Below are 18399 nucleotides of genomic sequence, written 5' to 3' on the forward strand. Positions count from 1 at the left end.
TAGCCATAAAGAAATAGAAATCAGAGGAGGGGGGCCAATATGGCAAGGGAACAGTAGGGAAACACCACAGCTCTCTCCAAACAAATAGAGTTTGGGTTTCAACACTCCATTTCCCCAAGAGACTGACAGCAACAAAAAGGTGAATACTCAGAGAGATACAGGAAGTGAAAAAAAAAACAGGAAAGGAAAAATAACTTCAGAACCTATACAAAGATGGTAAAGAGGGAAAACCCTTCCTCCATCCCTTGCTGGTGGCACTGTTCTGTGCCAAGCCACCCAAGCGACCGAGCCTGGGGCCCACTAGGGCCCACAGAGCCACAGTGGTCCAAAGAGTCCCAGAAGACACCCCAAGAGCTGGCGCCTACCCGGATAGTGCAAACAGAAAACTTGGAGCTCAGAACCCACACAAAGATTGCTCCCCTACCCCTCGCTGCAGCTCAACTCCTCTCCACTCCATCCTGTGGAAGCAGCTAGGTCTGTGCCAGTGGAGGGGAACTCCAGACCCACAGCACAGCCTTGCACAGTCCTGCAGAAGCAACCCGGACCGCGGCAGCGGTGGAGACCCCAGAACCACAGCAGCCTGACCCGTAGAAGGCCACTGCAAAAACACCTGCAGCACTGACCCAGAGAGCATAAACAGTGGCAGAGACTGAAACACAGATCCAGCTTACACCACCACCCAGCACAGCCTACAAGCATCTCAATGAACTGATGACCAGCAACCTGCAGTGCACGAAAACAGTGATCTGCCACAGCACTGCTGGACAGCTCGCAACCAGCTCCAGGATAAGTGAGTACCCCACGGGGGACACTTACCCCTACCCCACCCACCCCCACCACAGGAAAGCAGTACTGGTGGTAACCCCCAGAACTCGACTTGGACCCCTCCCCCAACACCTAGGTTACAGGTCATATGGAAGCTGGGAATTGCACAACCACACTAGCAACCAGTAAGCACACCCAGCCCTCCAGGCTTGACCAAGAGTGCCCCTGGGAGGGAAGGAGAGCAATCTAGGCTGCTGGTCCTTGACTGAAGGAGGGAACTGCCTTGTCCCTGACTGGTCAGGATCTGAGTGAGCAATGAAGCAGATGGTGGAGTGTGTCTGCCCACCAGAACAATCCCTACCTGTGTCCCAGGCAGGAGTCTGAGCTGTCCTAACCACTTGTTCCTGACTGGTCAGGATCTGAGCGCACACCACAGCTCAGGGTAGAGTGTGTCTGCTCACCAGAATCTAACAAGAATAATCCCTAGGTGGGTCAGACCAGCAGCTGGAAAACAGCCCCTCCCCCAACAGAACTGAGGCCAGGTAAAGTACTCTCAACCAGCCCAGGGCCAAGAGCAAGCTACATCAATTGATCCAGGAACAAATCCAGAACAAAACAAAGGCAGCCACTTAGTGACCAAAACAGAGTCTGGAATTGGTCTCCAATAATCCTTGAATCCACATAGGAAAATCACAGCGAAAAATTACAAGATTTATCAATAGCCAAGACAGCAAACCAGACCCAAAGACCAGCAACCACCCAGGGAAGAACACCAGTGGAAGCAAAAAAAGAAATGGAAGACAAATGCTATATCCAAGAGATAATAGAAGCAGTGACTCACGAATTAAAACGAAAAATGGTTCCAAAATTTAAAGAACAAAGGAATGAATTATCAAAAGATATCTGGGATTCAAGCAAGAAATGCATTCAAAACTAGATGCAGTACACACCTTGCTAAAAGATAATACTCAGAAATGACATAGAAATTATAAATTGCTCAATTTCCTCTATGCAAAATTCAATTTCCTCCATGCAAACCACAGTGGAAGCCACAGTTAATAGAGTGAGAATGAAATGGAAAATAAAACATCAGATGCTGAAGACAAAATGCAGGCACTGGGGAAAAAAGTTACAGATATGGAAAAAAACACTCAAAATATGCCAAAGGGAAGTCTAAGAACAAGCAGACAGTGCCAAGAAATTTAACCTTCATATAATTAGGATGGACAAAGGGAAGGAATACCAGAATAAAGGAATGCAACACTTATTCAATAAGATCATCACTGAAAATTTCCCCAATCTTAAAAGAGAAAATCTTACCTACATAACAGAGGCTTACAGAACACCTAACAAGCAAGATCCCAGGAGGAACACTGTTAAGCATAGTATAGTAAAAATTCTAGATTTTAGCACACAGCAAAAGCAAAAAGGGAGCTATACTACAATGGGGAAAAGGGAGAATCACTGCAGATCTCTTCACACAGATACTGAATGCAAGGAAAGCCTGGGAAAGTACCATCTGAATGAACCCTGAGAACCAATAACTGACAGCCCAGACTGGTATATCCAGCAAAGCTAGAATTCGCATTTAACAGTGAAACTAAAATTTTAAATAGTAAAGAAAAACTAAATGAAATCAAAACCAATAAGCCAGCATTACAAAGAATATTAAGAGATGTATTACAATCCGAAGAAAACATCAAGATCAGGGATCCATACCAACTTAGTAAACTTAGTAAACACAGGAGGAAAGGAAAGAAAAAAACTTAGGAAATCAAGAAAATGCCAGGAAGCACAATATGCCTCTCTATAGTAACCATAAACATTAGTTGATACAATTCATCAATCAAAAGAAAAAAACTGCAGGTTGGATCAGAAAACAAGATCCATGGAAGTGGCGCTGTAGCTCAAGTGGTAGAGCGCTCGCCTTGAGCTGAAGAGCTAAGGGACAACGCCCAGGCCCAGAGTTCAAGCCCCACGACCGACAAAAAAAAAAAAAAAAAAGAAAACAAGATACATCAATTTGCTGTCTTCAAGACACCCACCTCACAGCCAAAGATAAAAGCAAACTCCGAGTGAGAGGATGGAGGAAGACCTACCATGCAAATGCTCCCAGCAAGAAGGCAGGAGTTGCCAGCTGATAAAATGAACTTTACATTAAAATCTTTATGAAAAGACAAAGAAGGTCACTATATAGTAATATAGGGAACAATCCAAGAAGAGGATATCACCATTGTCAATCTATACTCTCCAAACATTGATGTACCCAAATATGTTAACCAAAGACTCTCAAACTTACAGGAAAAGATATATCCAAATACAATAATGGCAAAGTAGCAGGGTACAAAATTAACACAAAAAAATCAGTTGCCTTTCTGATGCCAACAATGTACAAGCAGAAAGGGAAATCAAGAAAACAACCCCATTCACAATAACCTCAAAAAAAAAGTATCTAGGAATTAACCTAACTAAAGATGTAAAGGATCTATCTAATGAAAACTATAAAAGCCTAAAAAAAATCATAGGGGATACCAGAAAATGAAAGACCTCCCATTTTCTTGGATAGGCAGAATTAATATAGTGAAAATGGCCATACTGCCAAAATTGATACATAAAATTTCAATGCAATTCCCCAATGATGTACTTTACTGAAATAGAGAAAACAGTCCAAAAATTCATATGGAACAACAAAAGACCTAAAATAGCCAAAGCAATTCTAGACAAAAGAAAGAACGTGGTAGGGATCATGATTTCAAGCTCCACTATAGAGCCATAATATCAAAGGGATCATAATACCAGATTTCATATTCTGCTGTGGAGCCATAATAACAAAGACAGCTTGGCACTGTCTTTGAGACCCGAAGACCAATGGAAAAGTTTAGAAGACCCAGAAATAGAACTGCATACGTAGTCAGTTGATACTTGACAAAGGAGCCAAAGACATACAGTGGAAGAAGCACAGCCTCTTCAACTACTGGTACTGGGAAAACTGGGCGGCCACATGCAGAAAACTAAAAGTGGACCCCAGCCTGTCACCATGCACTAAAATCAACTCAAAATAGATTAAAGACTTTAACATCAAACCTGATACTCTGAAACTACTGCAGGACAGAGTAGGAGAGACATTTGAACTTATAAACACAGGCAGGCACTTCCTGAACAGAGTCCCAGGGTCACAACAAATTGGAGAGAGACTCGACAAAATGGGACTACCTTAAATTAAAAAGTTTCTGCACAGCTAAACAAATAGCAAACTAGAAAGGCAGCCAACTAATTGGGAAAAAATATTTATCAGCAATATATCAGACAAGGGCCTAATATCCACTATATACAGGGAACTCAAGAAACTAACCCCTCCCAAATCTAACAAACCAATCACGAAATGGGCAAGGGAGCTAAAGAGAGACTTCTCAGAAGAAGAGTTAAAAATGGCAAAGAAACACATGAGGAAATGTTCACCATCCTTGGCTATAAAGGAAATGCAAATAAAAATAACCCTGAGAATACCACCTTACTGCAGTCTGAATGGCCCACATCCTAAATTCAGCCAACAACGATTGGTGGAGGGGATGTGGAGAAAGAGGAATCCTACTGAATTGCTGGTGGGAATACATACACTAATACCACCACTTTGGAAAGCAGGGAAATCAAGAAAACAACCCCATTCACAATAACCTCAAAAATATAAAGTATCTAGGAATTAACCTAACCAAGGATGTAAATGATTTATTTAATGATCTTATTGAGATAGGATCATTTTCTGAGATATCTCAGAAAGCTAAATATAAACCTCTCCTATGACCCAGCCATACCACTTCTAGGCATCTACCCTGAGCAACAGGAACCAGGATACAAGGACACATGCACTTCTGTGTTCATGGCAGCACTGTTCACAATAGCCAAGATATGGAAACAACCCAGGTGCCCCACTACAGATGAATGGATCCAAAAATTGTGGTACCTATATACAATGGAATATTATGCAGACATTAGAAAGGACAATATAATGGCATTTGCAGGGAAATGGATGGAACTAGAGCAAATCATTTTGAGCGAGGTAAGCCAAGAGCAAAGAGACAAACGGCACATGGTCTCCCTGCTATGTGGATGCTAAAGCCAAAATGCAAGCCAAAATGCAAGGAGATATGGCAAAGTAAACAGAACTCGAGAAACAAAGCACTGCCGCTCATTTTGTCATATCATTGTTAAATGACTCCATGTTTTTGACCACATATATGAGATAGATAGATAGATAGATAGATAGATAGATAGATAGATAGATAGATATAAAGATCTAGATAGATAGATATAAAGATTATCTATCTATCTATATATCTATATATCTATAGATATATAGATATATGGGTGCAATGGAAGGAATCGGGAAGCTAGGAGGAGGACACAGAATCAGAGGGAAATGGGAAAACATACAACAGAGGGGCCCATCAGCTGCACTGGACATAGATGAGAGTGAACTAAGCAACTCAAAAGACGGCAATGGGAGGGAAAGAGGGAACAGTTTACGCTAAGCAAAAGGAAAGAAATGTACATATCACCTGATGTGGAAGAAATAGTTGTATTGTCAAAGTTCATAGAATTCACAAACTTTATAGGCCATGATAATGACAATTTGCCTTGTGAAGGTTAAAATGTGTTTATGACTTTATCACTATTCCACAATACTGTGAAATATGTGAAATTTATGTAATCACCTAATCTCAATAATAAGGTTAAAAAAAGAAATTGAAATCAAAACAACACTGAGACTTTTACCTCACTTCAGCCAGAATCACAGCTACCAAGGAAAAAAATTCTAGACAGGGTACTGGCAAAGAGCATTCCCTGGTTTACTGTTGTTGGGAATGTAAACTAGTGCATCCTCTGGGGGGATCAGTATGGAAATTCCTCAAAAGTCTAAAAATAGGTTTTTCACATGACCCCATCAATCACTTCTGGGCTTATATCTGAAGGAGAGTATATCAATATACCAAAAACAACATGTTTATTGCAACACTGTTCACAGTAACCAATTGATGAAATCAACTGAGGTGTCCAACAATAGATGTGTGGATTAAGAAGCTATGATGGAATAGCATGCATCCATAAAGAAAAATGAAACCATTTCATTTGTAGAAAACTGGATCTGGCTAGAGGATATCCTACTGAGCAAGACAAGATAACCACAAAACATGAAATATCAATGGTTTTCACTTATTTGTGATAACTAAACTTAAAGGACTTTCATACTTCTGTACATAAGAATAAGTATCTTTATACATAAATACTTACATGGCTAAATATAAAACATGAACCAAGTTAGGAGACCACTCAGGAAAGGGAAAGGGGAAGTTAACTTTGTAACTTATGGCAAATATATATGAGAATAGCACAGAGAAACTTCACAAAAGCTTATGATCAATAGAAGGAGGGGAACTAAGAGAAATAGACTGTGTGTGGGTAGGGATTGCTGGGAGCAGGGCATGCCTGAAAGGAGGATAAAGATCACATAGGGTCAAAGTAGATTATTCTCACCTAGAAAACATAGCAAAGAAACCTACTGGAAATGCTATTTCTTAGAGGGAATGGTTCAGGGAATGTGACAGAGGGGATGAAATTGATTGGAATACAATGTAAACGTATGGAGATGAAACAATGAAATCTGCTCAACTGCATAACTGATATAAGCCAATTTAAAAAGCATATATATATATATATATATAAACACAAAGAGACAACAAACAAAAATCGAAATCCAACAAGAATATGAATAAAAATTTAAATTAATACTAAGAAAATACAAATAAACAGCTAAATGAGCTCAAAGACAAAACAGTTAAATACCTAAGAGACTTCAACGAAGATATACATAAATGAACTCAGTGCAATACATGCAAAAAGAATTTCAGGAAAGAGGTAGAAATCCCCCCCAAAAAAATGTCTTGGAGATGAAAAATGAAATAGAAAGATTCACAGAGAGCATAGAAAGAGCATAAAATATCAGGTCTTGAAGACAGAGTAAACATAGTAGAAAAGGCAAATGAAATACAGATAAAAAGTCAAAGAAAAATGAGTATGTAAGGAATTGGCAACAAGTTTGACAAGAAATGTACTTATTACCTTACTTATGTAACTGTAACTCCTCTGTACATCACCTTGACAATAAATATATATATATATATATAATATTTTAAAAACAAAAATAAAATTTAAAAAGGAATTGGAGAGGATTTCTGCACTATTAAAAGACCAAGTGTGTGAATGATAGGGAAATGTGAAAAATAATATTCAAGAGCTAAAGCCATAGGAAACTTGCAACAAAATAGCACAAAATTTCCTTCACACATTTTATAAAAGAAAAGCCAAGACCCTTTTTTGTATCATAAGTAATCAAAGCATGCCAGGCATTAGTGACTCACATCTGTAATCTTAGCTACTCAAGATGCTAAGATCTGAAGATCCAGCCAAGGTAGGAAACCAAAAAAGCCAGAAGGGTAGCTGTGGCTCAAGTGGTAGAGTGCTAGCATTGAGCACAAAAGCTGTATGTCCAGGCCTTGAGTTCAAGCCCCAGGACTGGCAGCAAAAAAAATGTAATCAAAGAATCAAGGCCTGTATATGTAGCATAATAGGTCACTCCCTTGCCTAACAAGCAAATGGCTCTGAGTTCAAACAAACCCCAGTATCACAAATAAAAAACACCCCAAAAGTCCAATTTTGTATCATAAATATTCTGAGCATTCAATGTGGTGATTATTTCCTCCTGCTGACCCCCAAGTCAATTTAACATCTGTATTTTACATCTGATAATCATCATACAGTAGAGGAGATATGATATTTGAAGGTATTTTGTACAGCATACAGAGAAAACCTTCTATATGGATTAACTATAGCATCTGTCTGTTTCTCTTCCAAGTCTGAAGCTCTCTGAGAGCAGGATCTGCTTTTTAAAGCTGTAGTACAGATGTCTATGACAGCCTCTGACATATAGTAAGAATTCATTAAAGTCTTGTACACAGAGACAGGAAGAGCATCTTAAGACCTGGCATTGACATTTTATTGGGCTTGTACTTAAACAATAAAATATCCATTCTATAGATACTTCTACTGGTTGTTTCAATACAAAAATACAGCTAAAATTGATTATGACATAATTTTCATTCTGCTCACCAAAGCTGTCAGCCTGAAAGTATAGAACACAACCATAATCTTCTTTAAGGGTAATTTCTTCTGGTCTGCTTTGGTGGTGAGATAACTGTTCTAAAACATCAAGAACACTAAAGAAAAATATAGGTTTGAAGAAAACATATTAAAAGAAAAGTTATTTTAAAGCATGCCAAGAAATTTTACAACAAGCCAAGATTTATAATAAAGATATAGGAGAGTTTGAATACTCTTTTTGTCATACAAGGTTTTAATATATGATATGCACAAATAAATTCCAGCCTGGAAAACTCAGTGCTGATTCTCAGCCTTTATCATACCTGTGTTCACCCACAGCATTTGGAGCAGCTGTAGATTTAATGTGAGTTCTCTCCAAATCCATGTTAATCCTAATCACCAAAGTGATGGTATTAGGCCTTAGTCAGGTGACCAGGTCATGAGGGCTCTGCTTCCATGAATGATATTAGTGGCCTTATGATGGCTCCTGCTACTATCTCCCTTCCTTTCACCATAGAAAGACACAGGGAAAAGGCTGCTATGAGCCAGGAAGCATAACCTCACTGGACTCTGATTTCTGGAACCTGGAAAATTGCCTTCCTAGACTTGGAGATGTTGTAACAAAACGCATTGCACTGTAACAAAATGCATTGCACGCATTGTAATTTATAAGCAACAGAAACTTCTTGAGCTCATTGCTCTGGACTTTGGGAAGTTCAATATCAAGGTGCCAGAAGATTCAGTGTCTAGTAAGGGCCAGTTGCACAGAGGCACCTTGTTGTTATATTCCCAAGTGGTAGAAGGTGTAAAGAAGCTGCCTTAGGCATGAGGGCCTTCAAACTTAATCATCCAAATCCCCATTTTTAATACCATCACCTTAGGCATTAGTTTCAACATATGAAATGTAATGCACACATTCAAAGCAAAGCCAGACATTATCTAAAACCTAGCTTCCTTCTCTCTCTTTCTAAATGGGTCATTCCCTAAGTGTCCTAATTTTATTAAGTAGTAACTTCATCTTCTTGCCCCCAATCAGAGTCATCCTTTACTTCTTTCTCTCAGAGCCTTATTCAATTCATCAGTAAATACTGATAGCTCTGATTTTCATACATATTCATAATTTGACTGCTACAACTTTTCTAAAATGAAGGCTGAAAATTCATCACTGATACTATCTACTTTTAGTTGATCCTCTTGCTACAATAATCTTCTCACAGGTTCTTTGTTTCCTTACCCTCTAACAGTAAGCCAGAGGGAGCATGTAAGCTCAACAAGCTTAAGTCAGATTCTGTTCTCTATTTAACACCTATGTTTCCTTATTTAATAAAAGTCTCACTGTATCTGCAACATCCCATATGACCTGGACTTCCTGCTACCTCTCTGACCTCATTTCTCTACCAGTCAGCTTCTCATTCTCCACTCCAATATTACTTGCGTTCTTGCTTAGGACCTTTTTCGCTTCTTCTGCCTGAAGCATTCTTTCTCGACCTTACTGAATGATGTATTCTCAACTTATAAAATTCTTTCATGATTGCTGGGGACTGGTGGCTCACGGCTGTAATACTAGCTACTCAGGAGGCTGAGATCTGATGATCACAATTCGAAGCCAGCCCTGGCAGAAAAGCCACTGTAAGACTTTTATCTCCAATCAAAACCCAGAAGTGGAGCTGAGGCTCAAGTGGTAGAGTGCTAGCCTTGAGAAAAAGGAGCTCAGGGACGGTACCCAGGCCCTAAGTTCAAGGCCCATGACTAAAAAGAAAAGAAAAGAAATTCTCTCCTGATCATCCTAACACAAAGTCTTTTGCATTTTACAACACTTATTAATTCCTTTCATGTTGAGTATCTAATCCTCTCCTGGAATATTGTATATAGATTTGCTTGATTTTTGTTAGTGTACTCAAAATAACTGTAAATTTAATCCATGAAGTCAGAAGCTGTGTTTTATTCATGGATTTGTCTTCAGTTCCTGAAAGAGCACCTGGCACAGGAGAAGCATACAATGAACACCCATGAATGAATTGTTAAATATACTGTTAACTTTGCAAATTATATTAAGTACAATGATGCATTTTATTTCTGCAACCTGACATTCCACACTAACTTTAAATCTTTGTCAGTTATACAAACATACACATAAATATAGATGTACATATACACTTGTTCAGAACCTAAATTCCCTTGACCTCAAAGAAATGTGAATATGAAAACAGCAAAACATTAAGAAAATCAAAGAAAAAATAAAGAAAATAATGTGATTTACTTTATATTCTCAAATTCAAAATCATGAAATTCTTCTCTTAATGTGATAGAATCATATTGTGCTTCCAAGTGCTGTCTTGGGAGATCAATCACTTCTGAAAAGTATACGAAAAACACATTCAATAAACAGGGATGCTACATAAAATAAGAACTCAGATAGTATTTACAGTCCCTCACTTGACTGTTGCTTATTCTCTTTAGCTGGTTTCCCTATACCTGTTCCTGGCCCTATGCAGTCCATTCTCTATAAAGTAACCAGCATAAGCTTTGAAAGTAAGGGAAGGGGTAGGTTGGGAGGGGTGGGACAGAATGTTGAAATGGGTGACATTGATCAAGATGTACTGTATTCCTGAACTACTTTGATGAATGGCAACTCCTTTGTACAACTTCTTTTTTTTTTTTTTTTTTTTTACGGTCGTGGGGTTTTAACTCTGGGTTTGGACGCTGTCCCTCAGCTCTTCAACTCAAGGCCAGCACTCTACCACATGAGCCACAGCACCACTTCCGGTTTTCTGAGTGGTTTATTGTAGATAAGAGTTTCACAGACTTTCCTGCCCAGGCTGGCTTTGAGCCATGATCCTCAGAACTCAGCATCCTGAGTAGCTAAGATTACAGGCGTGAGCCACCGGCACCTGGCAAGCAACTTATTTCATATACATCAAAAATTTTAACAATACTCCTTTTAGCCCTACCAGCAGAGCAGGTATCATGTGAGGACACTTTCTTCTTCACTCATTATATTACACACAATTAGAATTTTTCTTACCTCAAAGAGTCCAATGTTTTTTCATCCTAAGAGATTTTTCTCTTGCAGGTTCATCTCCTAATATGCCACTACCCAGGGACTATTTTGGAGCTAGGTACTTTTCTTTCAAGTTTGAGCTTGAATTCTCTCTTCTCGCAAAAGCTTTTCCTAAAGATCCTAATCAAAATGAACTTGCCTATTATTTTACATTGCAAAAATATGTTTTCTTTTATTGCAGAAACCTAATTTACAACTCTTGCTACAATTTTAAAATATTTTCATTATTTGGTTTCTAAGCAGAGTGAAAGGAAACTTTCTTCCCTTGTTTGTTCTTCTATCCCACAGCCTAATATTATTGGCACACAGCGTAAGATGAATAATTATTTGTGCAATATTATAAATGAAATAAGTCCATCAGTAAGCCATACTTGGGTGTAAATCTACATGAAGCCTCTACAAATGTTTTGTTTTTTTTTTGGGTCCGGTTGTGGGGCCTGAACTCTGGGCCTGGGCGCTGTCCCTCAGCTCTTCAGCTCAAGGCTAGCGCTCTACCACTTGTGCCACAGCGCCACTTCCTGCTTTTTTCTTTTTGTTTATGTGGTGCTGAGGAATTGAACCCAGGGCCTCAGGCATGCAAGGCAAGCGCTCTACCACTGAGCCACCTTCCCAGCCCCTCTACAAATGTTTTAAGTAAATAATATGAAAGTATCAGTCCTACTTGGCCAAATTTGTTTGAGGTATTCATATTCAAGGCATTACAAAGGTATTATAAGAGATTCAGAAAATAAGCTGGTCCCGGGCTGGGAAGGTGGCTCAGTGGTAGAGCGCTTGCCTTGCATGCATGAGGCCCTGGGTTCGATTCCTCAGCACCACATAAGCAAAAAGAAAAAAGCCGGAAGTGGCACTGTGGCTCAAGTGGTAGAGCGCTAGCCTTGAGCTGAAGAGCTGAGGGACAGCACCCAGGCCCAGAGTTCAGGCCCCACGACCGGACCCAAAAAAAAATAAAAATAAAAATAAAAAAAAGAAAAGAAGCTGGTCCCAGTGGATAATCCTAGATAATTTGGAAGGCTGAGATTAGGAGGGTTGAGTTTCAAGGCTAGCCTAGGTAGAAAAAAAGTTCATGAGATCTCTTCTCAATAGATAGCTTGGTGTGGTGAGGCATACCTATCATCTTGGGAGTCTGAGAGCGGGAGAGTTACAATCCAAAGCATCCCAGGGCAAGACACGCAAAAGACTCCACCCTGATAGAAAGAAGTTTGCTGTGGTAGGGGATACCTGTCATCTAAGGTATGATGTGAAGCCTAAAATAGGTGGACTGCACTCTAAGAACATGACTAGATAGACAGGTAGACCCTATCTCAAAAATAACCAGTGTAGAAAGGGCTGGATATGGAAGTGGTGCTGTGGCTCAAGCAGTAGAGCACTTGCCTTGAGCTGAAGAGCACAGGGACAGCGCCTAAGCCCAGAGTTCAAGCCCCATGACCGACAAGAAAGAAAGAAAGAAAGAAAGAAAGAAAGAAAGAAAGAAAGAAAGAAAGAAAGAAAGAAAGAAAGAAAGAAAGAAAGAAAGAAAGGAAGGAAGGAAGGAAGGAAGGAAGGAAGGAAGGAAGGGAGAAAGGAAAGAGAGAGAAAGAAGGAAAGAGAGAGAAAGAAAGATGTAAGCCTAGCCAATAAGGAGGCCCTTAGTTCAAACTCCAAGACCTCCAAAAAATAAATGGTTCTAGCCAGGCACAGGTGGTGCTTGTCTATACTCTTAGCTACTCAGGAGTCTGAAAACTAAAAATCATGTTTCAAAGCCAGCCCAGGCAGGAAAGTCAGTGAGACTCATCTCCTATCAGGTACCAAAAGTGGAGCTGTGTCTCAAGTGGTAGAGAGGTAACCTTGAGCAAAAAAGCTCAGGAAAAATGTCCTGCCCCAGGTACAAAAACATAACTCAGAAAATGGCAACGACAAAGATGGCTTCTTCACTAAGGTTGAGGTTTAAATGACTTTTCCACTAGGTAGAAAATGATTGTCTTCAATGTTGAACAAATGCTGTGTAAATTAAAATTTGAAGACACTATATTTTAAATACTCATATACATGTATATATATATATATATATATATATATATATATATATATATACAGCACTTTGGAAAGTTTAGGAATTTTGATAATATTTCATAAATAGGAGGCAACATAGAATATAAAGAATTCCAAAGACAATGACATTTCTGATATTTACAGTCTGTCACACTATTTCTAATTTCTCTCATGAATGCAAAAATATATGACAAACTAGAAGAACCATTAGAATACAGAATGCCAGTTTCCTACATGTGTGGTGGGCTTAAGTGTATTTCTTATTACAAGTTTTTGACAACACAATCTTGTATAAACACAGGAAAGGAACAAGTGAGAGAATATAATTTGTCCTAAACCATGGAAGCTAACATTTCATCAACTTCAAGTTTACATTCACTATATTCATCTGGAAGTACAGCATACTGCCAGTTAATAGAGTCTATGCCAAAGAAAATACAGAAGGAACCAGGAAGGATGAGATAAATTAACACTGCAAGCTTACCTGTGCGAAACGTCGTGTTTATTGCAACACATGCTTTTTGGCAGTCTGCCATAAGGTACTTGACCTTCCTGCTATAGATTCGAACAATTCCCAAAAGAAGATGTGCTGAAGTTCGAAGTGCAACGTTCAACTTTTCATCATTTTCAAGGTATTAAAATAAAAATTAGATTCATTAGTCCTGTTTGTAAATTGTAACATTTTCTTTTCTCTAAAAAGCATCTTATTCTTATTGAAATTAAACTCATTTGCATTTACCTCAAGTTGTAAAATAATAAACATTTTTTAGCTTATTGAACAGAAGAAATCTGATACTACAGCATTTAAGTGGAGCATGTTATTGTCAGTGTTATGGAAAGAATATAGGCTCTGATGTCAGGCAAACGGGGTAAAGCCTTGGCTCATTAACTTATGCTGATTTACATTACCTCCCTTAACTTCATTTTAATCAAAATATTTATAATTCATTACATATTCCCTTGGCACTAGCCATTGTCCAAAGAGCTTTTCATACATTAATGTATTTAATTTTGACATCTATTTACAAGAGAAGAAAACCTAGACACACCTACGTTAAGTGGTGTGCCCAAAGTAATATAACTATTAACTAATGAAGAACTAAACGTAATTTTTACCAACTCAAAGGTTCCCAATAACCACCATGCTTCATTGAGTTAAAAAGAGTTTATTTCAAAGGCTAGATGTGAAAATTAAATACAATAGGAAACATAAAGTGTAGCCCAGTGACGAACACATAACAGCCTTTGAATTCTATTAGAAATTATACATACTATACCTTAAAAATATTGATACTTAATGCAAATTCTAATAGCTATTTTATAGTATTATTTTATGCTTATATGATCATTCCATACTATTTTATATATAATCATCTTTCATAGTTTCTGTTTTTTAGTCATTTATTCACTCATTTATTGCTAAGGAACAGTTATTAGGTAGTAGTATTTATATAGAGAATAATGAAAGGTTAAAAATATAAAATATACCCTTCATCCCTCAGGGACTAATCTATTTTCATAAATACATGGAACATTTTCTACTTTATTAATGTATATAATAATTATTGGTATTTATATCTACTGATTATTAATTTGTTATTTTCAATGTTTTGATGTTAATAGTTTAATATTTATTAATATAGTTTAAATATTAATAATCAGTAAAATGCATCAGAACTAAATCATTACAAAAGCAAAATTGTCTTGGAAGTATTATTTCATGACATACATGTATTCTAATTGCTTTCCTTCCAGAAGTTATGGCTAATATTTACTATGATATTTTAACCAGTAACATACCTGAGTTGAAATAATTTGTGCAACTGTTGTCTCCAGATTACATTCAATTACATCAGCCTTTCTGAGTTTCTTCTGCCAATGGGCTGCAAGCCATACTTTAGCCAATGATCCTTGGTGACTCAAAAGCACTTGGCTGTAGAATGTGTTGCTTGTGCGCCTTGTTTATATTTAAGGAAACAGGAAGAAAGTGCAAAGAAATTTGGAATTTGATAATGACACATTTCAGTGCAAATTTTCTGCAACCAAACACCTCTTTGAGTCCATAAAATAATGTTTCGATTATTGACTTTCAACATATTATTCCAAGCAATTTTTGTAAAAAAAGTAGTATTTATAGCAGTGGCACTCACTAGACACTTTGTTGAAAATGAACTATACAACTTGTGAGTGGGACCGAAGGGGAAAACAGAGAGAGCAAAGGAAAGAGTGACTGTTCAAAAAGAAATGTACTCTTTATCTGACTTATTTAAGTCTAATAACCCCTCTGTATATTATGTTTATAATAACAAAAAATGCATGAAGAAAAAAAGAAAGAGTAGTTAGAATATAAAATTATAGCCTATAATTTTAAGGTCATCATCCTAATGAGTTGTAAAACATACTTTCAATACATGCTAACCAATGTCATGTTTTTAGATTTTAATTATCATAAAAATGATGGGAGTTTTCTATTTGTTGAAATAGAATTCCAAAGGAACATAGTGTAAAAGAAAATAAAGAATACAAAAAAAAAAATCAAACAAGAATGAAACTGAAATAGTTTACCAGATTTTTTTTGCCAGTCCTGAGTCCATGACTCAGGTCATGGGCACTGTCCCTGAGCTACCTTTGGTCAAGGCTAGCACTCTACCACTTGAGCCACAGCACCACTTCTAGCTTTTTCTGTATATGTGATGCTGAGGAATCGAACCCAGGGGCTTCACACATGCTAGACAAGCACTCTACCACTAGGCCACATTCTCAGCCCTCAAACTGAAATATTTTGAAACAAGCATACTAATGCTCACTTAAAGCACATAATATTATCATACCTTCTTCTAAACTGTACTGATAACATTGTAGCGCTCAGTTACGAAGCACTTTACTTCAGTCCTAGAGACGAAAACAAAAATATTGATAACATGTAAATAATCTTAAAATGCCACTGTGGAAGTTTCTTTTCTAAGGTTTCTATAAGGAGAACATTAAGCCAACGTAAACACAAAGGATGGCAGGCGGACCGTTAGAGGATTGCGTGGGAGGGTGGAGGTCACGGGGCCCACCTCTAGGCGGGAGAAGAAGATGGAGAGGTTGAGGACCTTTTAACGGTCAACCTGGAAGCTGTATAGGAGGAAGCCCCAGAGGGAGGGAGAGGATGAAGAGTGGGGCCTAGGGCAAGAGGCTGAGGGCGCCCTCCTCGGGTGGTTACTTAAGAGAGAGAAATCGAGGCCAGAGGGCCAGCAGAAGTGAACATGTGACACCCCCTATCATCCGCCCCCACACCGAAACCATCATGGAGGCGCCTCCGGTCTCTGGATTACTGAAGGCCCGTGGCCATTTATCCTCAGGTCTGGCCTTTGCCATGAGCTGAGGATTGAAGCCGGACTGCTTGTTAGGGGACCCCTTAATTCCCATCACCCCGCCTGCATATTGCCCTCAGCCTACGAGGTCCCACAATTTGTGCCCTCTTTTCGGCAAAGGATCTGAGATAAGGCTTGCCTAAGGAGCTTCAAAGAGAACCTACTTACCAAGCATTCCGCATTGGGGGTCTGCACTGACCGTTAACCACGTGAGGGGGCGTGGCATGAGGGGCAGAGTATCATTGGGTGGAGTCATCCAACAGGATGATGAGGGCATGGGATGAAGAAGAGAAAGTGTATGGGTGAGGGGCTCACAGAGAACAAAGACACAGGACACAGGGAACCCCATCCCTACTGGTCAGTTTCAGGTGCCATGCTTCTGCTCTGGAAACTCCTTCAATACTTGCTCACAAACAGAATGTACAGGGCACTGGCCCTATAATCTTCCACTAAAAAGCTACCCTTGCCTCTTCATTTCTCAACACTTTTGTAGACATGGTCCGGCAATTTCCACTTACTACTTAGAGGTCTTATTGAATCCCTTTAAATTCAGGTTTTCATATCGATACGATGGAAATGCAACACAAAGTATGGTAAAAAATAAATAAGATGATGTGCATAAAGAGCCTGTAATAGGTGCTTCATAAAGTTATATATCTTTATCATGGTTATCATTGTGAAACAGATCATTCTTATTGACTTGCCCTTTCATGACAGTACTTTCCATCCATAAATAACACAGTTTTCAATACGTAATGTCAATAACTAAAATCTCAGAAAAATAGAACACAAGACTGTAAAGCTGGGTTTTCTAATTTAAATTTATTTTTTCTGAGCTTCAAATGCAGTTACAATTTAACACGTCCATATAAAGTGCTCAATGCTTCTTTTTTCCTATTTTGCCAGTCTTGGGGCTTGAACTCAGGGCCTGGGCATTGCCCCTGAGCCTCTTTTGCTCAAGGCTAGCACCCTACCACTTAAGCCACAGCACCACTTCTGGCTTTTTCTGTTTATGTGGTACTGAGTAATTGAACCCAGGGCTTCAAACATGCTGGACAAGCACTCTACCACTAAGACACATTCCCAGCATTGGTAGTAGTAGACTTTTTAAAAGCTATATATATTTCTTTTTTCTTTTCTTTCCTTCTTTTTTAACTTGTCGTGGGGCTTAAACTCAGGGCTTAAGTGCTGTCCCTGAGTCTCTTTGTCTTCAAGGCTAGCACTCTTCACTTTGAGCAACAGCTCAAAGTGTTTTTCTGAGTAGTTTATTAGAGATAAGTGTTTCACAGATTTTCTTGCCAGGGCTGCCTTCCAACCACTGTCCTCAGATCTCAGCCTCTTGAGTAGCTAGGATTACAGGCATGAGCAAATGGTGTATGGCTGTTTATTTCTTATGTCTTAAGTAAAGTTTTCTTTTAGTATTCTTGTTTCAAATTATTTGAGTTAGATTCTTGTTTCTTCTCTTCTGATTTTCTTTTATTATTTCTGTTTTCTTCATTTTCCTTTGAAATTCTATTATTTTAACAAATAGAATAACAGAACTCCCATCCTTTGTAGAATAGCTAAAAATCTAAGAAGATAGGGTTGGGGAGGTAGCTCAGTGATAGAGCGCTTGCCTTGCATTCCTGAGGCCCTGGGTTCGATTCCTCAGCACCACATAGGCAAAAAGATTTAAAAAAAAAAAAAAAAGGTGGAAGTGGTGCTGTGGCTCAAGTGGTAGAGCGCTAGCCTTGCGCTGAAGAGCTGAGGGACAGAGCCCAGGCCCAGAGTTCAGGCCCCATGACCGGACCCCCCCCCAAAAAAATAAATAAAAATAAAAAAATCTAAGAAGATAACATTGATTAGCATGTATGTTTCACAATTATTAGAACTATGTCATAGGTTTATCGTCTTATATCCTAAATACTTTTACCAGAAAACAATTTTTGCTGTGAATAATATATTCACAGGTGATAGTCTGAGTTATTTTGTAGAATCAATGATGTGCTTTTGATTGCTGAACATTAACACTGAAAGGTTTTATCAAATTGT

At 38.5% G+C, this 18399-nt stretch overlaps 1 protein-coding gene across 1 annotated transcript in view; it reads right to left on the reverse strand.

Moving 5' to 3' along the window:
- Positions 1-16563, reverse strand: part of LOC138839759 (double-strand-break repair protein rad21-like protein 1) — a 71509-nt gene extending 54946 nt beyond the window's left edge. The window contains exons 1-6 of the mRNA XM_070039321.1: positions 16537-16563; positions 15841-15901; positions 14810-14966; positions 13494-13623; positions 10181-10274; positions 7930-8036 (exon numbers count right to left, since the gene is read on the reverse strand). Coding sequence (XP_069895422.1) covers positions 7930-8036; positions 10181-10274; positions 13494-13623; positions 14810-14966; positions 15841-15866 — 514 coding nt within the window. The 5' untranslated portion in view covers positions 15867-15901; positions 16537-16563. The remainder of the gene's footprint in view (positions 1-7929; positions 8037-10180; positions 10275-13493; positions 13624-14809; positions 14967-15840; positions 15902-16536) is intronic.
- Positions 16564-18399: the final 1836 nt, after the last annotated feature.

Source organism: Dipodomys merriami, unplaced genomic scaffold (assembly GCF_024711535.1).
Source record: "Dipodomys merriami isolate MVZ:Mamm:240054 unplaced genomic scaffold, mDipMer1.0.p SCAF_3, whole genome shotgun sequence".
NCBI lineage: Eukaryota > Metazoa > Chordata > Mammalia > Rodentia > Heteromyidae > Dipodomys > Dipodomys merriami.